Source organism: Sinocyclocheilus grahami, unplaced genomic scaffold, assembly GCF_001515645.1.
Source record: "Sinocyclocheilus grahami isolate Dianchi unplaced genomic scaffold, SAMN03320097.WGS_v1.1 scaffold646.1, whole genome shotgun sequence".
In the NCBI taxonomy this organism is placed as follows: domain Eukaryota; kingdom Metazoa; phylum Chordata; class Actinopteri; order Cypriniformes; family Cyprinidae; genus Sinocyclocheilus; species Sinocyclocheilus grahami.
The window spans coordinates 517,654-545,539 of NW_015505825.1; the positions used below are offsets into that span (position 1 = coordinate 517,654).

General features: G+C 37.0%; 1 protein-coding gene across 1 annotated transcript in view; it reads left to right on the forward strand.

Annotated features, from left to right (window-relative positions):
- LOC107558454 (collagen alpha-1(XII) chain-like) overlaps positions 1-27,886 on the forward strand; it is an 80,976-nt gene that overhangs the window by 33,844 nt on the left and 19,246 nt on the right. The window contains exons 20-38 of the mRNA XM_016242119.1: positions 775-939; positions 1,060-1,206; positions 3,620-3,762; positions 4,098-4,227; positions 5,712-5,857; positions 7,401-7,530; positions 7,636-7,772; positions 12,154-12,283; positions 12,391-12,530; positions 14,334-14,466; positions 14,579-14,599; positions 14,707-14,846; positions 16,522-16,651; positions 16,792-16,931; positions 21,520-21,649; positions 23,835-23,977; positions 25,664-25,793; positions 27,102-27,244; positions 27,385-27,514. Of these exons, the coding sequence (XP_016097605.1) occupies positions 775-939; positions 1,060-1,206; positions 3,620-3,762; positions 4,098-4,227; positions 5,712-5,857; positions 7,401-7,530; positions 7,636-7,772; positions 12,154-12,283; positions 12,391-12,530; positions 14,334-14,466; positions 14,579-14,599; positions 14,707-14,846; positions 16,522-16,651; positions 16,792-16,931; positions 21,520-21,649; positions 23,835-23,977; positions 25,664-25,793; positions 27,102-27,244; positions 27,385-27,514 (2,508 nt within the window). The remainder of the gene's footprint in view (positions 1-774; positions 940-1,059; positions 1,207-3,619; positions 3,763-4,097; positions 4,228-5,711; positions 5,858-7,400; positions 7,531-7,635; positions 7,773-12,153; positions 12,284-12,390; positions 12,531-14,333; positions 14,467-14,578; positions 14,600-14,706; positions 14,847-16,521; positions 16,652-16,791; positions 16,932-21,519; positions 21,650-23,834; positions 23,978-25,663; positions 25,794-27,101; positions 27,245-27,384; positions 27,515-27,886) is intronic.

The window sequence follows — 27,886 nt, forward strand, 5'->3', positions numbered from 1 at the left end:
CACACTTTATATGTAAAGCCTAACTTACTGGCCGCTGCTGTGTAACATCAGAGTAAAATCCATAGGAATTGTTTACTTAATATAAAGTGTAACACTTTCTTTACCAAAAAGTGCTGTTAGTCCTGTTACACATTTGTACATTCATTACCAAAAAGTGTTGTTACCAATGTCCTGTTAAACATTTGTATTTACACATACCATTCAGTGGGTTGTTACATATGTGTAGTTACACAAACATTACAGCTGTAGATACTATGTACCAATGTGTACTTACACTGTGGTTACATACTATGTACACATCTAGTTACTATGTAAGTACACAGGTATTAGGGCCACTTAATATAAAGTGGGACCGGTTTCACTTATTTTAAAGTATTATCTCCCAATAATATATCTTAGTAATATGGTATTTAAATGCTTAGTTTGATGATCAAAACATATGTTTCAATGCAATACAATGATGATTGAGAGATGAACATGATGAGATTTTAACATGATTTTTCAAAAAAATTATGTCTTGATAATCAAACACAACACAAGCTGAAGGTGGACGTTTGTACAGTAATACTAAAATAACTTTTATTTGCTAAAAAGTATAAACTATCAGTCAAAAGTATAAACTATCAGCATTTTTTTCAGCAATTTCAGCAACGAGGCCATAGAAATGTGCATATCAAATATGACACAGTAGCTTTATGGGGTTAATACTGGTCTTCATTAGGTTTAATGCCCGGCTTGTGTATTTAGACTCACTAACATTCTCTTATTCCACAGGCCTTGCTTTAAACTACATCCTTCAGAACAATTTCAAGGCTAATGTTGGAATGCGTCCAAACTCTCGGAAGATCGGCGTCCTGGTTACTGATGGCAAGTCTCAGGATGACATCATAGTAAACTCTCAGAACCTACGCGACCAGGGCATTGAGCTGTATGCCATTGGTAAGAACTGGTTTCCCCTTTCGGTCAATAAGACTTGGTCTGATATGATTGGTCAGTGAAAGACAATGGGTAATGAGTTTAATTGGGCTTTAACATGTCTTTTGTGGTTTTGATCTCCAGGTGTGAAGAACGCAGATGAGAATGAGCTGAGATCCATTGCTTCAGATCCCGATGACATCCACATGTACAACGTGGCTGACTTCTCCTTCCTGCTGGACATCGTGGATGATCTGACAAACAACCTGTGTAACAGTGTCAAGGGTCCAGGTATCACTGAGGCTGAAAGATGCAGTGTTTCTGAGGGAAAAGGGATAGTCAATAAGACAAAATGTAGAGAAATTTGAGTGGATTGTGAAAAGTGGGCAACCTATATGAGAATGAAGGACAAATGCCAAATTTACACTGTAAAGGTGGCATATAAGCGCTTTTGAGGTTGCATTTAGGCATTTTTACAAAAAGACTGTTTAATACTGCTAAGAGGTGGCATTAATTGCATTTACACAAAAATTACAACTGTGTACTTCAAAGGAGTCATATGATGCAATTTCAAGTTTTCCTTTCTCTTTGGAGTGTCACAAGCTGTTCGTGAACAGATAAGATCCCTAAAGTTGCAAAGACTAAAGTCTCAAACCCAAAGAGATATTCTTTATAAAAGTTAAGACTCGTCCACGCCCTCCTAAAACGCCTCGTTTAAACACGCCCCCACATGTCTACGTCACTGTGTGGGAAGATTTGCATAATACCGCCCAAATGTATACGCAAAGAAAGAAGGCGTAACTTTGATTCTCGTTGTAGTATTGTTGCCGCCGCCGCAGCGGAGTAGCCTACAAGGCCATCTGTTCTGACTCACAGCCTGTAAGTATGTTTTCATATTTAAAGAATTTGCCACTGATGATTCAAACGCGAGTTTTGAGCAGTGTAGAGTAGCGCTTGTTGTTTGTCGTTTCTCCGATCACAAATGCAGACGCAACGCGTAAAAAGACATGCACTAAGCGATTTTTGTCAAACAATGTTGATATTTGAAAGCACCAAAACAAACTCGCCCATACCCCAACAGGACCTTGCTCTTATTTAGAAATCTCCACCCCAACGTACACAACCATGGCAACGATGATCGCGGAAACAAGTGAAGTTGACACACAAGCATATTCAAACAAAAGCCAACACGGATAAGTTGTGTGAAACAAAGCAAAATCACCGTTACTCACATATAAAGAAGAAATAATTCGATTCGAGCCTTTCCTGCTCCTTGAGTTCTCTCCATTGCTGGAAAGCTGCTCTGATATTTACGCGGGTCCTACCTCTTGCCTGATCATAACCCTTCTTTTTAATGTTTTGTTTCTCTGATGTTTTTCTCTTTTTTTATCTGCCATCTCTCTCTATCTATAGTCGATCTGTCCTGTGCAATCAAATTGAGTGCTCTCTTCTCTTTATCATAGGAAGACACGCCCCCTTACTGCTGATTGGCTACAAGTGTGTTTTGGGTCTCGGTCCGACACTGTGGTCAAAAGCGTTTTTAAAAAATCACTTAGTGCACCTTTAATGCTAAGGGTTGAGGTGGGTCAGAGCAGGCATAGTTTAGTCTGGCTTTTATGCTGCATTACATCTTTATATTATATTATATTACATTACACTAAGCAGCAGACAGTCTACTAATACTCTAATGATTGCTTACTTATAGTTGGTAGAATGTCTAATGTGGACTTTCCAAATAAAGTGTTACCTGTATTTCAACCTCTTTCTGATAACAGTTTTGAAAAGTCCTTAGGCTAATAATATACAATACTTAAATGTGATGAATTGTGGCTAAAATGCAGTGTCACTACTGTATGTCATCGTGTTGATGGGGCTGTCAACAGCTATGTCCTAAAAGGTTCAAGAATTAGTCTTTCCTTTTTTTCTTCCTTTTTTTTTCCTTTTTGCAAAATTGAATCCCTGAAGGCTTTGACCTTTTCATGATGAAGCTTTGACGCTCTGAAACTCGATCCAGGCGCAGAAAGACGTTCCAGGCTCCACGAGAAAAAAAAAATGGCTAGAAGCAGCCCAGTCTAGAAATGAGCTGGCAAAAAAGACATGATGCTGTTAATATTCTGTGAATTCTTCTGACTGATTAATGTTATCTTCTGACATTTCAAGACACATCAGAGCAATGTTAGAGCTGCTACAGTGTTGTAGCTCTTGTAATCTCTGGAGGAAATTCTTCTCCTGTTCTTTTAGGGTAGCGAAGTCAAATATGGGACATGTTTTCCCTGAGCTTTGCCACGAAACAAAACAACCAGCTCCTATATGATCACTATATATATATATATATATATATATATATATATATATAAAAATAATGACACCATTATAATGACTCCCATGACCCAGGGCGCAGAAAACACAATATAGCGTCCATTAACATGTTAAAAAAAATGATCAGTAATAATAATAAGGTCAATAATCTATCTCTAGATCTCTAATATTTAAAATCATTATTCTAATTAAATGCATCACTGTGCAACCCCAAAACTCTAAAATAACTCTATATTACTCTAAATTACTATATAATTTACAGAATTTAAGGGCAATGTTTTCCAAATTCGGATTTGCTCAGAAACAGCCCTGATGTGACAGTCTAATGTTGGAGTATATGAGGGGTCAAAGGTTAAACCCTAATCACCATCATTACCCCTCACAGGAGGAGGTCCCGAGCCACCCACTGATCTAACGACCTCAGAAGTGACCCATTACTCCTTCCGTGCCACCTGGGTCGCCCCTGATGGACCCGTGGAGAAGTACAGAATAGAGTATGTGAGCATCGCAGGAGGAGAACCAAAAAAGGTATGAACACTTCACATGTTTGAAAAGCATCACAACTACTATCGCCCATTGTTAGGGTTATTAAACCCTAAGTATTAAACTTAAGTGTGCAATTCATTTAAAACTATTTACGCAATGCACATTAACAGCAAGAAAGAGCAAAGAAAGACAAAGTGTGGCTTGAGACATTTCATGCTGAGCCAAAACTAGATTTCTTCAGAAGTCTGGAAGTCCGGAAACAGTCTGGAAAGGCTAACTTTGATTTGACCTAGAAGTGATTCATTTTGTTTTCTTTGCAAACACAGTCATGTCCTATACTTGTGAGTTCTCACTTTAATTCTGTTCGTCTGTTGCAGTTGCTTGTCGACGGGATGGTGACGACTGTGGTCTTGGAGAATCTCACTCCGCTGACAGAGTACATCGTGAAGGTTCACTCAGTGGTGGGAGAGGACAGCAGCGACCCCCTCAAAGGCTCAGAGACGACATGTAAGTGTGCATTTACCCACAATTCACTCATCACCAGAACAGCCAGAGCCAACTCCTCAACAATATGTATCTGAACACCAAAAAAAAAAGTTTTTATTTGCACATTCGATAAATGCAATTGTTTTAGAAGTACATACATGAGGATATGGTTCTGCACTTCTCTATACCATGGTAATACAGTTTATTGCATTGTAATACTTTGTTTTTTGGACATTTTACATGGTAATGCTATGATAATCTTAAAAATTCCTTGGAGTACCATGGAAATACCATGGTATTTGAGGACAGCAATCATTCAATACCAGTGGTATTAAAGTCTGACCACCATGGTACTACCACAATACAGAGTTAGACACTTTTGTAAGTATACTTGGGTGAATCTCACAAAAACATGTCTAATTTAAAAAATATATATTTTTATCCAGCAAGGATGCATTAATTGATCAAAAGTTACAGCAAAGACATTTATAATGTTACAGAAGATTTCTATTCCCAATCAATGCTGTTCTTTTGACATTTCTATTTAACAAAGAATCCTGAAGAATAAAATGTGTCAGTTTCTACAAAAATATGAAGCAGCACAACCGTTTACAACATTGATAATAATTGGAAATGTTTCTTGAGCAGAAAATCACGATTTCTGAAGGATCATGTGACACTGAAGACTGGAGCAATGATGCTGAAAATACAGCTGCGCATCACAGGAATAAATTACTGTTCTAGTATTTTACAATATTACGGTTTTTACTGTATTTTTGATCAAATAAATGCATTGTTGAGCATAAGAGACTTCTTTCAAAAACATTACCAAATCTTACAGACACAGACAAATCTTACAGACTACATTTACGGTAAGGAAAATGTGATTTCTTTTTAATAATGTCAATACAAAATCTTTAATAGTACTGAAAATGCTCTCAAGTGTAATTTCCTATATTTTTTTCGAAATGCAGTTCAGTTGTTGACAGGTTTCGTGCGATTCACCCAATGAAGTATCATCTTTGCTGTTTAAAAATGACCAAGATTTTCTGATGTTTAGCCAGTTGCTGAGAAGGTGCAAATAAAATGCTATGTGTATGTGCTAATATTGCTGTACCCTGTTTTGCCACCTTTAATTTTTTTAATTACCATTATTACTTAACCCTAACGTCATCATTCCTTTTACAGTGCTCTGAATGTAACCGTGTTGCATACGGCATGATGCTGCTTTGCATCGCAAAGTGTCATTGTATTATTTCATTTGTTGTCTGTGTGTTGACATTTGCATATCTGTTTGTCTGTCCGTCATTTCCATCACGTGAGTATCCCATGATCATTCTCATCCAACCATTGTCTCTCATGGCGTTCCATTCCATCTTGTCACACATCCATCATTCCATCCGGAATGCTTCCATGTTCCCATTCGAGCTTCAGTCCGCTTAGTTGGATAGTCAGGGATCAAACTGCAGAAGAGAAAGAGAGAAAAGTCATGTTCCTTTCTGTAGTGCCTCTCAGTGCTGTGAGGAACATGAACATCTACAAAGAGCGCTCCACCACCATGAATGTGAGATGGGATGCGGCCGAAGGGGCCACAGGCTACATGCTTCTCTACGACGCCCTTAATGCCACTGAACCCTCTGTGGAACAGGAGGTACGGTGACGCCACACATTTCAACCACTGCCCAGTCTGCTGTCCCGTCTCATCTAGTCAGTCAGCCTTTTGGAAAGCCCAGTCTTGAAGCTGAATATTTAAAAAAATAAATAAATACAAAACGTATTCATCAGGACTTACTGGAAGAGACAAAATGTTCTAATGGAAAACCAATGGTGCTAAACAGCCCAAATCTGTCAACATCTATGACATACTGTAGCAGAAAGAGGAAATGGAAAGCATTTTTGGAGATATTGTAGATACCACAGGTGGTAGGTCTACATTTATTGGGTTCAAAAACGTCCTTTATATTACAGCTTTTGGAAAATAGCAGCTCATTAGTGCTTTGGGGTTTGTTAGCACAGTTCCTCTTGCAAGTATTTCACAAAGTGAGAAGATCCAGAGGTCTCGATTTCAGTTCTGGCTTGAATCTGATGTCCATAGGGCTTGTCTGACAGAGCAGATGTTTCAATATTGTTCCTCCATTTTTTCATTAGAAAAGAAAAGAATATGCTTAGAGTTTTTGTTATAGTTGGTAGACACAGTCATAATGTCTTCACTGCAAAAAATATTTTTTTCTTATTCTTTTTTTTCGTACTCTTTTGTCTTTTTTTTTGCCTTATTTTCCAGTTCGATCTATCTAAACATTCGTGAGAAGCAAAATTAAGCCTTGTTTTCTGAAAAATGTCTAAAAATTAAGTGAGTTTATGCTTAAAACAAGAACAAATGTCTGCCAACAGGGTAGGAAATGTATTTGTCCTTGTTTTAAGTCAAAAGTGTGTGTCCTTAATAAAAGTTTTGATATATATACCCCAAAACTAAAAATTTTTTCAGATTCTGAAAGATTTTATATATATATATATATATATATATATATATATATATATATATACAGGTAATATAATAGGTAGTAAGTAAAATATCTTGATTTAGGAATGTTTAGATATTTGTTCTGGAAAACGAAACAAAAATACAGAGTAAGAAAATAATTTTTGCACTGGGATTCACAATTCAATATCTCAGTCAAGACAAGACTAAAATAATAATTTCTACCATTATATATAAATCTAAAGGATTTATAGATATTTTAAAGGTATTTGTGCTAAAACTGTCCTGCTAAAAAGACCAGCAAATGTTGTTTTGGATACTAATGCCCTGCATTTCTGCCCCCTTTTTCTTAAATAGCTTAACATCAACATCCCATCAAAATGAACCCTATTTACTTTTTGGCCATGATTCTTCATGGTATTCTAAACTTTTTTACTCTTGTTACAAATGTAACTCTCTTAATCTCTGTGGCCGTGAGAACTTTATTCAGCCTAGTGTTATTTTAGCATTAGTATTTATTTGTTTGTTTGTAAGAGTTTTACTTATAGTTAATGTAATAACTCTGGTTCAGCATCCATATCATTCATAAACTATCTTAGAAATTCAAGCTGGCCCAACCTGGTCTTTTCAGCAGTGGCGTAAAAAAAACATTCCATTATTTTCCCTTGAACAAGTCCACCATTCCTTTCATTTGTGATGTGGTTGACTTTCACAGATGCGTGTGAAAGGAACAGTTACTGACGTCCAGCTGAAGAAACTTCGTCCCAACACGGCCTACAGAGTTTCCGTCTTCACCCTGTTCGGCGATTTTGCCAGTGAACCTCTCTCTGATCGGGGGGTGACCCGTAGGTGGCACTAGGGCTTTCTTCCCCTCAGCAGGGATGTTTAGCACATCTATCTGATTCTCATTGTTTGTTTTTGTTTTTTTTGTATCTCTCCGGTATCTGTAGTGCCTATTCCTCCATCCGGTGAGTTGAGGATCACAGAGGTTACCCATAGCACCATGCAGCTGGACTGGGATCCATCGCCCGGCGCCGTTCGTAAATACATAATCACTTACAAGCCAGAGGATGGAGAGTTGAAGGAGGTAAAGTCAAGCTCATCAGCTTTTGGTGACATTTGCCCATCCTGGCAAATCACTGAATAGGCCATTCATTTGTGATTATATGTATGAATATGTGAAGGGAACTAACTGTGTTCAGAAAAGTTACACTGGCATTTTCTTTTCATCTTACCTTCTTATTCTAAAAGTAGTGTTTATAAGTGCAGCGCTGCTTGGCGTACGTTGGAAACTGGGGTAACTGCTGTATTTCTGTTTTTCCAAAATCATCACATGCTGTCAGAGATTTGCATTTTCATTCAGCCCATCTACCGTTTTTGTTCAGACCAATTGTATATTACATACATAATCAGAAATGTGATGTTTATCCTTTCATAAAGCTGTCATAAACACAAACACATTTTGTGTTACTTGAACTGTAAAGTTGTTTCAGTCATAGTTTTTTAATGATTTTATGACACTTTACAAGTTTTACAGCAATGCTACCTAAACAACAGAATATCCTAATTGACTACAGCTGCTGATTCCAATAATTTTTCTAGAAAATCACAGGTCTCTGTGAACATAACCACTGAAAGCAGAAGGTTCTCAAAGGAAACACAATCACAAGCGGGGTTTTAGAGGTCTGATAGTAAAAGTAATTTGCACTTGTAATATTTATGGTTTTATGAGAATCATATCACACCGGCCACAACGAAAAACTCCAAGCCGTGTTGAGTAGTGCTGCATTTGGGAATAATTGTGTGCACAGCTTATCAGCTGTTGAACAACAATCTTGTTTTCAAATGTGCAAAGCCTTCCTGGGTCACTGTGGAAGCCTTCCTGTGGAAAGATTCCTGTCTGTTTACACAATGCGTCCAGGCAGACAACCAAGAAAGAGACTCATGTTGATGGATTTGGGACCTTTTAACATATCAGCAATTATGTTACACAAGTCAGTGGAGACGGCAGCTGCCGAGAGAGTACAGCTGCTCTCCAGAGCTTCAGTTACGGCGATCATCTACCAAAGATTGCGAGAACAGACAGACGATAAAAAAAGATGGAGTTTTGAGTGGCACGCAGCAATCCAGTGCTTTGGGATGTGTATTTTATGGGTGGGATTTTTTCCTTTTTTAACTCTCAGTGGCAATTTTGGACTCAGCTTTTCTCCACATCCTGAAGTATTAATCATGACTCAGTTCTGCTCATAACTCTTCGTTCTGGGATGAAAAGATGAAACAAACATGCACACAAATGTGGGTCCAGGTGGATGGAAGCCTGAGAAGCCCGACAGATGGCGGCAGCTCCTGTTACCTGACACTGGATCAAAGATCAGGTTTAATTCTGCAGGAACTTAAAGTGATTTTATATGTATTGAGGCGTTGTTGTTTCTCTCAATGTCAACCCCTCTCTAGCAAAAATGCATCACATGTTAGGGTGGCCATTCATCTGGTTTTAGGTAGGACAGTCTGGTTTTGAAATACCAGGTTTTGTTCCTGAATGATTCAGTGTTTTTGAATGAATTGGGCGAGTCAATGATTCAATAAGCCATTTATAAAGATAGCTGCATACTAGTATAGTGCTCTTACTATTTTTAGCATTTTTATAGCATAAATATGTATATGTATATGTTAATATATATATTTATTTATATAGCATAAATCTCGCTGGATCTGTCCGCTGCTTTTGACACAGTTAACCACCAGATCCTCCTGTCAACCCTATTGGCAAAGGGCATCTCAGGAACCACACTCCAGTGGTTTGAGTCTTATCTCTCAGATAGGTCCTTCAAGATATCTTGGAGAGGTGAGGTGTCCAAGTCACAACATTTAACTACTGGGGTGCCTCAGGGCTCAGTTCTTGGACCACTTCTCTTCTCTGTCTACATGGCATCACTAGGTTCTGTCATTCAAAAACATGGCTTCACTGCTATGCTGATGACACTCAACTCTACCACTCATTCCATCCTGATGATCAGACGATAGCTGCTTGCATCTCAGCTTGTCTACCACTGTCCATCACCTTCAACTCAGCCTTGCCAAGACAGAACTGCTTGTGGTTCCATCAAACCCATCGTTTCATCATTGCAATGCTCTCTTGGCAGGTTTTCTAGCCAGTTCTATCAAACCTTTACAATTAATCCAGAATGCGGCAGCAAGATACATTTTTAACGAGCCGAAAAGAATGCACGTCACACCTCTGCTTATTAGTTTGCCACCTCTGCTACCAGTAGCTGCTCGCATAAAATTCAAGGCATTAATTGCCTACAAAACCACCACTGGCTCTGCACCCCTTTACCTAAATTCATTACTTCAGACTTATGTGCCTCTAGAAGCTTGTGTTCTGCAAGTGAATGGCGCTTTATTGTGCCATCCCAAAAGGCACAAAATCACTTTCTCTGACTTTTAAATTAAATGTTCCCTCCTGGTGGAATGACCTGCCCAACTCAATCTGGGCAGTTGAGTCCTTAGCCATCTTCAAGAATCGGCTAAAAACACATCTCTTCCATCTTTATTTAACCCTCTAACTCTAGAATTCTCTATTCTAATTCTATTCTTCATAAAATAAATAAATAAAAAACTTGCCCCTTTTAGACTTGCACTATTTATTTACTAACTGATTGTTTTCTTAAAAAAAACTTTTTGCATTCTATTTGTTTTCTTTTTATTTATTATACAATTATAATTCTGACTTTCTGACTTCTGATTAACAAAAGCAAAAAAGGCCTCTAACACTAGCTTGCTCTATTCTTTTTCTATTCTATCGGTTATGGAAAGAGACTCACTCAGAGGATTAGAAAAATACAATGTTACTTTATTTTCAGCAAGTGAAGCAGAGGGTACGGGCAGGTGAGTATAAAGTTAGTTCAGAAGTCCTTTGGGAAGATGAGGAGAGATAACTCTAGTAATGGGGATTCCCAGGAGATCGTGGAAGTGAGACAGAGGATAGCACACACCTCAGACGATGAGTGACGGGGTATCCACGGAGCAAGGGACTGGAACGAACACTGGAGGAAACACAGGAGGTAAGTACAACTGGTAAGTATGTCTTTCAATGAATCTCACGGATATCATAGAGAGAGAGTCCACTTCGTTGGAACGAGATCGGACACTGGAGTGGTATGAGGTGTGTGCTTATGAATGGGAGCTGAGGGTGATTGCTGATCCGTGACAGGTGCGTGTGATCAGAACTCAGGTGATGGTGTTCGCTGTGATTGTGAGGTGGCTGAGCCTGGCAGATTTGTGACACTATCTGTTTTCTTTTTATTTATTATATGATTTAAAAAAAAACTTGCTATGTGTACTGCCTTAAGCTAACTGAGACTTGTTATAGCACTTGCATATCATTGCTCTTTTGTTGATTTTGATTGCTTCTATTGTCCTCATTTGTAAGTCGCTTTGGATAAAAGTGTCTGCTAAATGTCTAAATGTAAATAGCAATAGAATAGAATGCTAATACTGTACATGGTTATGATATCAGCTTGCTTCATTCCTGAATGAATCAGCTCTTTTGAACAAATCAGTTGAAAGTGACTCGCTCATTAAGGCTTGTTGCCACCAACTGGTGGTTTTTTGTTTCATATTTAAAGTATGATGTCATAGTTTTATATTCAATATACTTTATATTTAACATGTTCATCTCCTAACAGTATTTATGCAATTGTAACAGCAGTGTAAATGCATTTGTGGCATCTCTGAGCTGCATTAAACAGTCTGCGTAAATACATCTAAATGCCACTTCAGATGTAGCTTGTGTGCAAAGTGCAAAGATGGATTTTGTTCAATACATGAAATGTGATGCATACATTTAAAACAAATTGAAAACAAAATAAAACTAAAAAGTAGGATTTACAACAATTACTCGGAAATTGTTAATAATTGCACAAATAATTACGAAGAAATGGCAAGTAACACATTGGATTAAACATGAAATTTTACAAGAGACAAACTGAAATCTGTGCACAATTATTTCCAACTTCAAAAATATAATATAATATATTTATATTATATATATATATATATTTTTTTTACAAGTAAGTGATTACAGGTGATCTTACTTCAGATCCCAGTAACTAGATATTAAAATACTCATAATCAGATTACAGTTCCATTTTTATTGATTACATGATTGCATGTTATTAACACAATGGCAGTAAAGTGTTAATAATTTACTGATAAAAGAAATCTAAAAGTAATCAATAAGTAGTCAGATCACATTACCTAAATTGTGCAATCTAATAGATTATATTGCTGACTACACTTTACGCAGTGTCCTTTGGAATCAGTAAAAGATTATAATTTGTAAGTAATCTACGAATCTATCAACTAACTGCCAATGTTAACCAGCCAAACCTTGACCTCCTGATGCCGCCAAGTCTTTTTGCTGTGTATTGTGTGGCCATAACTGCACTTCTCATGTTTCAATTTAGCTTGAAGTTGACGGAGATGTAACGTCTAGTGGACTGGATAATCTCATTTCCCAAACGGAATATGATGTGGCTGTGACTCCTGTGTATGATTCTGGGACCGGAAACCCAATGCTTAACCAAGCCGTTACAGGTAATGGGCATGGGGGTCCATTATCTATGAATAACCTCTGTAAATTGAAATAACACTTGACTGCTAAATGTTTCAAGTGCTTAATTGTAACCTGAAACTCATTCTAGACGTTGTCCCTGCCCCGAAGAACTTGAGGTTCTCTCAAGTGACCCAGACCAGTTTCAGGGCTCACTGGGAGGACGGTGCTCCTGATGTCTCCCTCTACCGCGTCGGCTGGACCAAGAGTGGAGAGAACAACTTTCAATATGTAAGACATCATAGTCTAAACATGAGGTCTGCTTCATCAAGTTGATTTGACTTCAACTGTGTATGTACTCTCCTTCCCATAAAATCATAAATATCACATGCATACATTACACTCAGAGGTATAAAGTAGTATAGAGAAATAGTACTGTTCTGGGAATATATATCTGTACTTGTACTCAGTTACATTCACAAAGTAAAAATAAATTTTTTTACTCCATTGTAATTTCACGTAGAAAGTACAAAGTACACATCAAATGAATTTTTCTAGTTATTTAAAAATAAAAACTTTTTTTTTCTTTATCCTGATGTAGTTTTGAAAGACGAGGGTGAGTAAATGGTGACAAAAAGTTCATTTTTGTGTGAACTAGTCTTTTCAGACTCTGAAGTCTGAACTACAGTAATAAAATGTTTTATAATAATCATAATAACCATTGCTGTAGGTAGATGAACTTGAGTCGAGTGTGAACACGGTTCATGATTAGGCTTGATTATTAAAAATCACTATTTCCAAATGTCAAACCACTGTACTATTATCGGCTGCTAATTTTAGCTGGAAGTAACAGGTAACATGTTTAAGGGTACTGGTTCGACTTTAACATCTGCTGTGTCCTGGAGTTGTACATAATCAATCATGTCATGATTTTTGGAAGGACAAATTTTTGAAAAATACTATAAATACTAAAAATGCCTCATAAATACTGAAATTAGAAAATTTCTTGTTTTCAAGTCAATTTAAAAAGCTAAGAATGTTTAAAAGTTAAAAGTGTTTAATTTCTTAACTTTTAAGTACAATTAAATGTGGATACTTAAAAAAAATATTGTAAATATATATATATATATATGTATATATATAAATATATATACTAGGGCTGTCAATCGATACATTTTTTTTAATCTAATTAATCACACCCTTTTTCTGTGATTAATCGCGATTAATCGCACACTTCATGAAATTAAGCATAGACCATTTATCTTGTTTCAAATGTTTATTTTGTCATCATTTGCTATATCCAGCAAAGTAAACCAAAAGATTGAAGGGTGATTCTCAAAAATCTTTATTTTCTGCAAGCTTTTTCAAGATAAATTTAGATGTCTTTCCAAAAAAAGGACACTTAGAAACTCCAAAAGGACACCAAAGAACCAAATGATATAAGGAGCCCATATAAGCACATATGAAAGAAAGAAACAAATCAGAATTTTATAGTTTGTGTAGATTGCAACAGCAAAGAGCTTTTTTACATTTTAGAGAAGTCAAGTTGCGATACCGACAGGACCACATGGAGATGCCAAAAAAACCCTAAACCAATCGCCTGCTGACTGCATCCACTACAGTACACGGATCCATTCAGAATAACTAAACACAGCAACATAAACATGACAAATCAAAACATTATCATGAATGTGTGTGGAAACAACGTGAATATACAGAAATGTTTGTGCCTGTGCATAAATACACCTGTACGCCCGTCTTTACCTTGATTGCAGTCTTCATTTCACTTCACTTATATATATAATGAATGTATGTATTTTATTTATTTATTTAAACTGTTTTTTTAAGTGCTCAGAAAATACTTTTGTAAAAAGTAAAAAAAAAAAAAAGACAATATCTGTCCTGTAAATTTTTGACATAGTAACTTGTACTTTTAGGTTTCTCAGTACTTTTTACACCCCTGCATGCAATAGTGATTGTTAGTGTCTGGCAATAATAACTAGCAGTACTGTTATTTGTGTCTCAGTATTGGTAAATGCTAATTGCACATTTAATTGCTGTCCAGTATGTAGCTAATACCACTGTCTTCCTCAGGATATCCTGAGCAGCGAGGACACCACTCTCCTTCTGGAGAACCTGGAGCCAGACACCCTCTATGATGTTTCTGTCACTGCCATTTACCCCGATGAGTCTGAGAGCGAAGATCTTCTGGGCAGCCAACGCACATGTAAGAAACCCCGAAATCCAAATGATAGACTTTTTCCATTTACTGCACTTTGGACACCACATGTGCATTTGACAAACTCTCACTCTTTCCCTCTCTACCCCGCTGACTGCAGTGTCCAAGGTTTTTACACCCGGTGAGTCTGGTGTTTTTAAGATACATGACATTTAACATTTGGATTGCATATGGATATAAGGATGTGTTAGAACACAAACCTGAAATATCAGATGTTGTTTCTTATAGCTCCTAGTGGACCTCCTCAGAACCTCCAGGTGTTCAATGCGACTACCACCTCCCTCACCACCAAATGGGATCACGCTCCTGGACGAGTGCAGAACTACAGGATCACCTACGTACCGGTTGCAGGAGGAAGATCACAGTCGGTAAAGAACATTTTTATGTTCATATTATCTGGCTGACTGATAATGGTATTACTGGAGATGTGTATTATTTCCTCTAGTGCCACCAAGTGAAATGGCAAACAATTCTCAACCACAAACAGTATCCATATTCAATTCATCCAACACTGATTAATTTGAAGAAAAAAAATTTTTTTTTTTTGACTGCTTCCCAGTGTGATTTATTATAACAAAATGTTATGGACCCTGAAATTGTTTTGAACCAATGTCTGATCCAGAGAGTTGATGCTTGTGGGTAGTTGATGTCCATGAGCATTTTTTTAAATCAACATAAAGAATATAAGATAAATAATTTATATCAATGTTCATAGTTTATCACCATTTTAATCACCCTTTTGGCTTTAACTAGTTTTAAATGTCATATGTGATAGAGCACTGATATCCAATTTAGCCTTTTTAATTTAATTATATAGTCAATTAATGAAGATGTAAAAACTGCATGCACATTGCCATTCAAAACGTTTCGTTCAGTAAGATTTATACATTTATTTATTTGAAAGAAATTAATTATTTTACTTAGCATGGATGCATTAAATTCATCAAATGTGACAGTAAAGACATTTATAAAAAAAAATTATATTCATCAAAGATTCCTTAAAAAATCAGGGTATCCGCAAAAATATGAAGCAGCACAACTGTTTTCAACACTGATAACAATAATCATGTTTCTTGATCATTAGAATGATTTCTGAAGGATCACGTGATGCTGAAAATTCAGCTTTGCATCACAGGAATAAATTACATATAAATTCAAGTATTTTCAAATAGAAAACAGACCTTTTAAATTGTAATAATACATCACAATATTGTTATTACAGTATTTTTGATCAAATAAATGCAGCCCTGGTGATCATAAGAAAGTTCTTTCAAAAAATTCTTACTGACCCCAAACCTTTGAAAGATAACATAATATATTTCTGTTAACTTAGATCTGTAGTTTGCATTATGTCTTTAGATTAATGCCATCACTGTAAAGCACAGGAATAGATTTAATCTAAACGATTTATTGTTTTATTGCCCTTATATTTCATATGAATTGCTGCACTGGCTGGAAATATCTGAAAGTGCATTTAATATTCCCTACAGGTTGCTGTTTTTGGTTTAGCTGGTCCAACTAAGAGTGCAAATCTTAGGCGGTTTAAGATGTTTTTGTCTGCAGAATCAACTATCATCTTATTATTTTCCAATGTTTTCATGGTATCTGAATGGGTGCAGAGGTGTTGTTTTTCTATACTAAAGTCATTGCAGTAACTTTTCCAGCTTCTGTTTTCTTCATCAAGAAGGCAGATTTACATTGGCAGCATTCATAGGAATAACAGCATAAAACTAAACACTGAAAAACAGTCTTTTCTGCAATCGTACAGTATTTGTGATGTGTTGTTCCTGACATTATCCAGCACTGCTGAAAATTACTTAAGCTTATTTAAAGGAATCATTTGGGCTAAAAAAACTCTGACAAGCTGTTGATTACCACAGAAAATGACCCATCCTTCTCTTTGTTGACAAAAAAACAAAAATACAATTTAGAGTAATAAAAATGCATGTAATGCATGTAGTGTATATATATATAATATAGACACAAATAGTGGAGCTGATCCTTTGACTCATTTAACAGCACAGTTCATTCTCTCTGTCACAGACACAGATTGGAGGGAAGAAAAACACAGTTATTCTGCAAAAACTGACTCCAGACACTCCCTACTACATCACGGTTGCTGCAATCTATGCGAATGGAGATGCCAAAGATATTTCTGGCCAAGGAAAGACATGTACGTCACGTGACTTTACCGCATTCATTAGACCTGTTGGTTACCCATCTACATGAATGCATTTTTTCAGATAGTGCTTAAATTATATAAATTAGGTAATTGTTGACACATTGAATAGAGTTTTGTGTGTGTTCCCATAGTACCACTGGGCAGTGTGAGAAACCTTCAGGTCACGGACCCCACGGTCAGCACTCTGAATGTACGCTGGGAGCCGGCTGAAGGGAGCGTACGGCAATACAGGATTTACTACCAGACCGTCACAGGGGGCGCAGAAGACATGGTACGTCCCATGGCACCTCCTAACACGTATATTATGTTCCAGGTCAATTTGACCTGTGTTTTTGAGCTGTCTGAAATACTGGTTACCCTTGAATGCTTTTCTTGAAATTGTGTGACCACTTCTCATTTAAGTCATAAACTTTGACGCACTGAGGTGCTGTGGAATTTTTGTTCGAAATTTCTTATTACGATTGTAATGTTGGCAGATCAATTTTAATTTCTGACTTGGTTAAAGGCAGGTGTACCGACCCAAAATAAAACAAATGTATTTTGTTATGTCAGTTTCTCAACTGCCATCTAAGAGTGTTTATATTTATTACATTTATGCATTTGGCAGATCCTTTTATTTTGTATATATTGAAGGCGTACAGTTTTATTAGTTCATTGTGGAAGCCCGTGTCTGCCACTGAAAAAAAAATGAAAAAGGCACATATGAAAGAAAGAAACAAATCAGAATTTTATAGTTTGTGTAGATTGCAACAGCAAAGAGCTTTTTTACATTTTAGAGAAGTCAAGTTGCGATACCGACAGGACCACATGGAGATGCCAAAAAAACCCTAAACCAATCGCCTGCTGACTGCATCCACTACAGTACACGGATCCATTCAGAATAACTAAACACAGCAACATAAACATGACAAATCAAAACATTATCGTGAATGTGTGTGGAAACAATGTGAATGTACGGAAATATCTGTGCCTGTGCATAAATACAATGTGCGATCAGTGCGTCAAGAGCACTCATACATGCATTATTATAACAGACTCATGCTTACTGTACGACTCCTGTACGCCACCGCAATCGTCTTTACCTTGATTGCAGTCTTCATTTCACTTCACTTATATATATAATGAATGTATGTATTTTATTTAATGTAATGAACTGTTTTTTTAAGTGCTCAGAAAATACTTTTGTAAAAAGTAAAAAAAAAAAAAAGACAATATCTGTCCTGTAAATTTTTGACATAGTAACTTGTACTTTTAGGTTTCTCAGTACTTTTTACACCCCTGCATGCAATAGTGATTGTTAGTGTCTGGCAATAATAACTAGCAGTACTGTTATTTGTGTCTCAGTATTGGTAAATGCTAATTGCACATTTAATTGCTGTCCAGTATGTAGCTAATACCACTGTCTTCCTCAGGATATCCTGAGCAGCGAGGACACCACTCTCCTTCTGGAGAACCTGGAGCCAGACACCCTCTATGATGTTTCTGTCACTGCCATTTACCCCGATGAGTCTGAGAGCGAAGATCTTCTGGGCAGCCAGCGCACATGTAAGAAACCACAGGACCCTGAAATTGTTTTGAACCAATGTCTGATCCAGAGAGTTGATGCTTGTGGGTAGTTGATGTCCATGAGCATTTTTTTAAATCAACATAAAGAATATAAGATAAATAATTTATATCAATGTTCATAGTTTATCACCATTTTAATCACCCTTTTGGCTTTAACTAGTTTTAAATGTCATATGTGATAGAGCACTGATATCCAATTTAGCCTTTTTAATTTAATTATATAGTCAATTAATGAAGATGTAAAAACTGCATGCACATTGCCATTCAAAACGTTTCGTTCAGTAAGATTTATACATTTATTTATTTGAAAGAAATTAATTATTTTACTTAGCATGGATGCATTAAATTCATCAAATGTGACAGTAAAGACATTTATAAAAAAAAATTATATTCATCAAAGATTCCTTAAAAAATCAGGGTATCCGCAAAAATATGAAGCAGCACAACTGTTTTCAACACTGATAACAATAATCATGTTTCTTGATCATTAGAATGATTTCTGAAGGATCACGTGATGCTGAAAATTCAGCTTTGCATCACAGGAATAAATTACATATAAATTCAAGTATTTTCAAATAGAAAACAGACCTTTTAAATTGTAATAATACATCACAATATTGTTATTACAGTATTTTTGATCAAATAAATGCAGCCCTGGTGATCATAAGAAAGTTCTTTCAAAAAATTCTTACTGACCCCAAACCTTTGAAAGATAACATAATATATTTCTGTTAACTTAGATCTGTAGTTTGCATTATGTCTTTAGATTAATGCCATCACTGTAAAGCACAGGAATAGATTTAATCTAAACGATTTATTGTTTTATTGCCCTTATATTTCATATGAATTGCTGCACTGGCTGGAAATATCTGAAAGTGCATTTAATATTCCCTACAGGTTGCTGTTTTTGGTTTAGCTGGTCCAACTAAGAGTGCAAATCTTAGGCGGTTTAAGATGTTTTTGTCTGCAGAATCAACTATCATCTTATTATTTTCCAATGTTTTCATGGTATCTGAATGGGTGCAGAGGTGTTGTTTTTCTATACTAAAGTCATTGCAGTAACTTTTCCAGCTTCTGTTTTCTTCATCAAGAAGGCAGATTTACATTGGCAGCATTCATAGGAATAACAGCATAAAACTAAACACTGAAAAACAGTCTTTTCTGCAATCGTACAGTATTTGTGATGTGTTGTTCCTGACATTATCCAGCACTGCTGAAAATTACTTAAGCTTATTTAAAGGAATCATTTGGGCTAAAAAAACTCTGACAAGCTGTTGATTACCACAGAAAATGACCCATCCTTCTCTTTGTTGACAAAAAAACAAAAATACAATTTAGAGTAATAAAAATGCATGTAATGCATGTAGTGTATATATATATAATATAGACACAAATAGTGGAGCTGATCCTTTGACTCATTTAACAGCACAGTTCATTCTCTCTGTCACAGACACAGATTGGAGGGAAGAAAAACACAGTTATTCTGCAAAAACTGACTCCAGACACTCCCTACTACATCACGGTTGCTGCAATCTATGCGAATGGAGATGCCAAAGATATTTCTGGCCAAGGAAAGACATGTACGTCACGTGACTTTACCGCATTCATTAGACCTGTTGGTTACCCATCTACATGAATGCATTTTTTCAGATAGTGCTTAAATTATATAAATTTGGTAATTGTTGACACATTGAATAGAGTTTTGTGTGTGTTCCCATAGTACCACTGGGCAGTGTGAGAAACCTTCAGGTCACGGACCCCACGGTCAGCACTCTGAATGTACGCTGGGAGCCGGCTGAAGGGAGCGTACGGCAATACAGGATTTACTACCAGACCGTCACAGGGGGCGCAGAAGACATGGTACGTCCCATGGCACCTCCTAACACGTATATTATGTTCCAGGTCAATTTGACCTGTGTTTTTGAGCTGTCTGAAATACTGGTTACCCTTGAATGCTTTTCTTGAAATTGTGTGACCACTTCTCATTTAAGTCATAAACTTTGACGCACTGAGGTGCTGTGGAATTTTTGTTCGAAATTTCTTATTACGATTGTAATGTTGGCAGATCAATTTTAATTTCTGACTTGGTTAAAGGCAGGTGTACCGACCCAAAATAAAACAAATGTATTTTGTTATGTCAGTTTCTCAACTGCCATCTAAGAGTGTTTATATTTATTACATTTATGCATTTGGCAGATCCTTTTATTTTGTATATATTGAAGGCGTACAGTTTTATTAGTTCATTGTGGAAGCCCGTGTCTGCCACTGAAAAAAAAATGAAAAAGGTAATTGCGACTTTTTAACACAATCACAGATTTTTTTTCTCTCAATTGTGAGTTTACATCTTGCAATCCTGACTTTTTTTTTTAGAATAGATATAAACTCGCCAATTGCGAGTTATAAAGTCAGAATTGCGAGATATAAAGTCAGAATTGCAGGATATAAACTCACAATTGCTAGAAATAAACGTGCAAATCTGACTTTTTTCTCTGAATTTATATTTTGCAATTCTGACTTTATAACTTGCAATTGCAACTTTTTATCTCACAATTCTGACTTTTTTTCTTGCAATTGTGAGTTTACGTCTCGCAATTCTGACTTTTTTTGTTGTGAGATATAAGCTCGCAATTGCCAGTTTTAAAGTCAGAATTGCGACATATTAACTCACAATTCTGACTTTATAACTGGCAATTGCGAGCTTATATCTCACAACAAAAAAAAAAGTCTGAATTGCGAGACGTAAACTCGCAATTGCAAGAAAAAGTCAGAATTGTGAGATAAAAAGTTGCAATTTTTATTTTCATTCGGTGGTGGAAACGGGCTTCCATAGTTTATGCATGCGTTTCTTGTAGCTCATTATCATTTAAAGAGACATGCACTGAAACGGCTAGCTATGAACAAAGTTGTTTTCGACAAGGTAAAAAGGAAGTTGTTTTATATGACCATTGAAGAATTTAACCAAGTATGTAACAGACATTTCATGGAGACTCTAAATAATCATACCAACTTGTGGAAAATGGGCATCCGATGTCCTCTTTAATAATATAACTGATGCAAAAATCCCATTGAAGGCCAGAATAGCATAATAATAAATAAATAAATCATAGACACTTGGAGTTTGTCTCTCTTGGCTTGGACCAGAAAGCAACCATCAAACAACCACTTAGACAAGTGCATCAAAATGTACTAAATACACATATAACACATAGCAGCAGTCCCTCAACCATCCTAAGCATTGTGTGATTTCGCAGAGACTAGAAAATGAAAATCTTTCATCGTTTTAATGTTCTCAGGTCCAGGTTCCTGGAAGCACCTCCAGTACAGTTCTGAAGAACCTGCAGTCTGATACAGAGTACACAGTAACAGTGGTGCCAGTATACGCTCCTGGAGAGGGCAAGCGCATGTCGGAGAACGGAAAAACCTGTGAGTTTATGCAGCCTTTTCTTATTTTAGCATTACTGGAAAGCAACAAATTCCCATATTCATCCATCATATACTCCCCAGTAACAGGAACCCTTTTGCCAAAGTTTTCACTCCAGTGAATGGACAAAGTGCAGTTTTCTGACTTTAACATTAAAGTCTTGCACTTATAAATAGAATCTCAGAGACTTGCTCAAAGATTGAATCAGCTTTATTGGATTGATCACTAAGGGAGGAATGCCGATGTGTTGGCAACCCCATAAATGTGACTCCAGTCTGGGCTTAATGAGCCTTCTTTATGGAGTGTAATGACTGGAGATGCTGGTGTGAGGCTTACAAACGATCTATTTCACCAAATGGAAAACCCAGGGAGGTGCAAGGACATAAAAGCACACTTATTTATTGCTGTCACGTCAATGCTCCTCATTCAGAGTCAAACTAACAGGTTTTTGTTGGCGTCATTGTTTTTCCACCAGGTGGTTTGCTTCCCATCATCTCCAGTTTGCTTTGCGTGGTTTTGCCACGTTAATGCAAGTGTTTGTTTTGGTCAAAATCTGGGATCAGGGTTTTTGCTGGTGGAAATCTAAAGCTTGTTCTGTTCTGCTTTTTGTTTTCATGCACCATTCACGATGTGTGTTATCAAAAGCTGTACACATTTACTGTTCATGCAAGACACCCTAAGTGAATCGGATAAAATATTTAAATAATAGATATAGCAAATTTTATCCAAACTAAATATGCACTAATTTGCATACATTTCAGAATCATATCAGAAAATATTGTCAACAACTAGAAAAAAATGTTACCATCATTTTATGAATAAAGATCAGGTGGATGGTATATGAGCAAACCCCCATGGTAAAAAACTACTGACACGAACAGATAAAGTGCAATAAAATAAACACTTAAAAGAATATTTTGGATATTTTCTTCCCACTAAGTCTGAAACAACACTTGCAAAAGAAATCCAAATAATCCAAAATCTCAAAAATCACCAGTGTATTAATAAAAGTCTCGATTTAATATACAGCTAAACAAGCTGAACAAAAGCTAAACATATACTGTCTGTCTTTTAATTTTGGGGTGAAATATACCCTGGACATGCCCCAAAGCTGCCATATTTCTTAAAGGGGTCATATGATGTTGCTAAAAAGAACATTATTTTGTGTATTTGGTGTAATGAAATGTGTTTATGCGGTTTAAGGTTCAAAAACACATTATTTTCCACATGCTGTACATTATTTTTCCTCCTCTATGCCCCGCCTTTCTGAAGCGCATCGATTTTTACAAAGCTCATCGGTCTGAAAAAGCGAGATGTGCTCTGATTGGCCAGCTATCCAGTGCATTGTGATTGGCCGAATTCCTCAAGCGTGTGACGGAAATGTTACGTCCCTTACCATACTGTAATGCCTGCGGCAACCACATGTGACGACCCCGGGCTGGACTCCGCTTCGTCCACGGTGAAAGCCGATCCGGCGATCGACAGCGCGAAGTTGATGTATTTCCTCAGCGACCAGCATGGATCAGCTCCAGGCATGACGAAGCGATATAGTCCTCTTTTGGAAGACCAAACAAAGTAGTTTCGCTTTCACAACGAAACACACAGTGCCTTCATGATATGGCAGCGGCAACAACAATACTACAGCGAGAATAAAAGTTACGCCTTCTTTCTTTGCGTGAACATTTGGGCGGTGTTATGCAAATCTTCCCACATAGTGAGGTAGATATGTGGGGCGTGTTAGAACGAGCCGTTTTAGGTAGGTGTGGTTAACTCTTAACTTTTATAAAGAATATCTCTTTGGATTTGAGACTTTAGTCTTTGCAACTTTACAGATCTTCTTTATGCACCAAGAGCTTGTAACACTCCAAAGAGAAAGGAAAAATTGAAATCGCATCATATGACCCCTTTAAGATGAACCCAAAAGCTGACTATCAAGTTTTTGAGTAGGCTCTTACCGTCGGTTTTGGTTTAAAGGCAATTTTAATTGTCTCTCTTCACCCTTTTGAAATGCTGTTGTAATCGCTTTCTGTGGTGGTTGACATTGAAACTAGTATTGTGTTTAAACCTGCATGCATCAGGGCTCCTGTAAATAGTTGTACATTTCTGTTCCTCTTTAACCACTCTAAACGCTCACCCCTTTTACTGTCTTTGTTTTTATGATGCTGCTCCCGCTCCTGTCTGAAACAGTGACGCGGACCCCTGCCAAGAACATCCGGGTTTACAACCCCACCACAAACACCCTGAACGTGCGCTGGGAGCCGGCCTCCGGAGATGTGCTGCAGTACCGCGTCGGCTACACCCCCCTCTCTGGAACCCGTTCCGCTCAATCTGTAAGTCCTCATTGTTAGGCTCGCGGGAAAGATCGTACAGGAAATACTGCCGCGACAAATGTCAGTCTCTCAACCTTTTGAGCGTAACGGTCTGTTTGCAGTCTGTCCCTCGCAAAGATGTTTGTGCTTTTAATGTCATGCAGCCTCGTTCTCACATGAACTTCATTGCTTGAGAGGGATATTCACAAAGCTCCGAAATCCATAAATGACTTTTATTGTCGTCAGATGCTTGCTGTGGAAAATCTTGAGCCCAAACCTGTTTTATTTCAGCACTGAGGAAAACAGAGTTGAAACATTCTGTCTTATGTCTTAACAGAACGAGCTTCTTATCTGCAGCCACAAAGGCTTTGTGGAATATTGTTATGGAGGCACATCTTTTCCGACATTGTGGCCAGTTTTCCAAATTCTCTGCACTTTAATTTTAACCTCCGATCTATGATGATTTTTTTACCTTTTCCACTGGAACTTTGAAAAACTCCAGAAGTGCAATCAATCGCCCACTAAACTCAGTCGTCAAAATAAAGGATAGTGTTGTCAGGAACGTGAAAAGGGAGTTTCCCATGTCATTAATGGGGAAGTCAGTGACCCCCCTGACCTGGCGTTGTGAAGAGCAGTGAAAGGAGGCGATTGCACGACACTGTCAGCACATCATTCACTTGAATTGCTACAACTGCTACACTATTAACACATCAAAGGAATGTTTCCACTGCATTGGCTGTGTAAGTGATCGCTAATGGTTGGGTTGGAAATCAGTGGTGACACAAACATCAGTGAGTGCAAGAGGTCATCTGTAGAAACACAGACACACTTCTTTCTCAGGGTGTAATATATCAGAGATTGTAAAGCCAACAGTTTTGATGTGTGTAATCTTAAGAGATTAAATGTTGAGGGACATATCATTTTGCATAAAGATGTTTTTCTTTGTTTGCTTTGTGACATCCTTAATATTGAACACCACTCATTCACATTACCCTAATGAAAAAAAAACCCTAATTTTTTTACGGAATCCTAGCTTTACGGAATAAGAATCTGATAAGAATGAACGGTAGATTCCTGTGAACAGTATGATTTTTAGTAAAATGTGCTCATTTAGTCGTATTTTATTGCCTCAACTGTGAACTGAATCCTTATGTAAATTAATTAACATGGATTAAATGGTAACACTTTCTTTTAAGTACCAATTCTCACTATGAACTAGTTGTTTATGAGCATGCATATTACTAGCATATTGGCTGTTTATTACTACTTATAAAGCACATATTAATGCCTTATTCTGCATGGCCATTTTTCCCTTAATCCTACCACATACCTGAACTTAACTACCTTACCAACTATTAATTAGCAGCAAATTAAAAGTATACAGAGGTAAAAGTCATAGTTAGTAGTTAGAATTGGTCCCCAAACTGAAGTGTGACAAACTTGGAGCAAATGTAGGTGTTCTGGTGGATCATCCTAAAATAAGCTTATTTTTGTTATAATATAAATATTATTTAATATAATATAATAAATGTAATATATTATTTGTACTGATTTTCCTTTTGATTTTCCTTTTGATATGTTCTTTGTGAGCTTCACTCATTAATCATTGTAAAAGTATTTGAAGTATCATAAATGTCACTAGTTAACAAAGACAGCCTGTGTGTGTCCCTGGTGGTAAATTATTACTTTTTTTTTGTTGCCGGTTAGGTGCTCGTTCCAGGGAACACCCACACTGCCTTGCTGCAGCAGCTCGATTCAGACACAGACTACGCTGTGAGTGTGGTGGCTTTGTATGCTGACGGCGAGGGCTCCTCTGTGTCTGATAACGGAAAAACAAGTGAGTCTGACTGCAGGACGCCTCCATCAGAGTTCCTTTGTTATGTGTTTGTGGCGCATTCTCAGTGACATTGAAATGTCAGCATTTATATTTATTTGTTATTTAATCATTTCAGATGTGAAGGTATCAGCTGAAATTTCAGGAAATCAAATTTTCCAACTTAAACCCAAAGTACAAGGGTTGTAATTTGTTATCATACGTGACCCTGGACCACAAAACCAGTCTTAAATGTCAATTTTTCAAAATTGAGATTTATACATCATATGAAAGCTGGATAAATAATATTTCCGTTGATATATGGTTTGTTAGGATAGGACAATATTTGGCCGAGATACAACTATTTTGAAAATCTGGAATCTGAGGGTGCAGAAAATCTAAATATTGAGAAAATCATCTTTAAAGTTGTCCAAATGAAGTTCTTAGCAATGCATATTACTAATCAGCACTGAAGTTTTGATATATTTACGATAGGAAATTGACAAAATATCTTCATGGAACATGATCGTTACTTCATATCCTAATGATTTTTGGCATAAAAGAAAAATCAAGCATTTTGACCCATACAATGTATTTTTGGCTATTGCTACAAATATACCCCAGCAAATTAAGACTGGATTTGTGCTCCAGGGTCACATATTTGTTATCGTTTTCAAAGAAAAAAAAATGTTTTGTCCGATTTTTGAGTTACTACCGCCAATGCAAAATATGCAGTACAAATAGTTATTTATTGTTACGAACCCTAACCCTGCTACATTATTTCAACTTCATCACATGGCTTTACTAACCAATGGCATTGCACCACTCTACACTTGGAAAAAATTTTCACAATGATTTTGTCCCATGGCAGAGTTGAACTACTAAGCTCTTTAAGGCAAATTTAAGGGTAAACTAGAAACTATAAGTACTCATAAAGAATGTGAACTAAACTTGTTGCCAAAAGATTGAATGATGTCAGAAAGAGAAAATCATTATTTTTAGATGAGGATTTTTTTATATACAGTGTATATTACAATGTAACATTTGTATATATACAGTATAATGTTATATTGTAATTGTGATGACTTGGGTGATGTAATGATGATGACATAAAAATTTGCAGATATTCAAATGAAAAATATTTTAATAATTTTAAACATAAAACCTGTGCATAATAAACGAAACAATTTCAAATCTACTGTATCCAGAAAAGTTCAGTATACTAGTAAATTACGTATATAAGTAGTAAGTCATATATGCACAAACAGCACACAAATGGTCTTTTCTTCCAGAAATATGATTTTGAGAGAACCTCTGTTATTCTGATTGCAGTGCCCCGCGGCGGCCCCAGGAACCTGCGTGTGTATGATCCGACCACCAGCACGCTGTCTGTCAGCTGGGAGCATGCAGAAGGACCCGTGCTGCAGTACCGCATTGGCTATGCACCCACCACTGGAGATCCCATTGAGGAGTTTGTGAGTGTTGTATTTTATAGTAGTGATTATAAAGGACAGGAGCAATATATGTTAACATCAGGTATTTTTACGAGCCCATGGATGTTATTTGATTGAATGCATGCTAGAAAGCTGATCTTGTCCTGCTGTTTTTCACATAGACAAGTGTCCCTGGCAACAGAAACACTGTCATCTTGCAAAACCTGCAGCCAGACACTCCGTACAACATCAACGTAGAGGCTATTTATCAAGATGGGCCTGGAGGACGACTGTCTGGAGATGGAAAAACATGTAAGGAAGGTTACACAATCACATTACGGCTTGATAGATAGATGGATGGATGGATGGATGGATGGATGGACGGACGGACGGATGGACGGACAAACAGACAGACAGACAGACAGACAGAGACGGACGGACGGACGGACAGATGGACGGATAGACAGACAGATGGATGGATGGATGGATGGATGGATAGACGGATAGACAGACAGATAGATAGACAGACAGCCAGACAGACAGGCAGACAGATAGACAGACAGACAGACAGACAGACAGACAGACAGACAGACAGACAGACAGACAGATAGATAGACAGACAGCCAGACAGACAGGCAGACAGATAGACAGACAGACAGACAGACAGACAGACAGACAGACAGA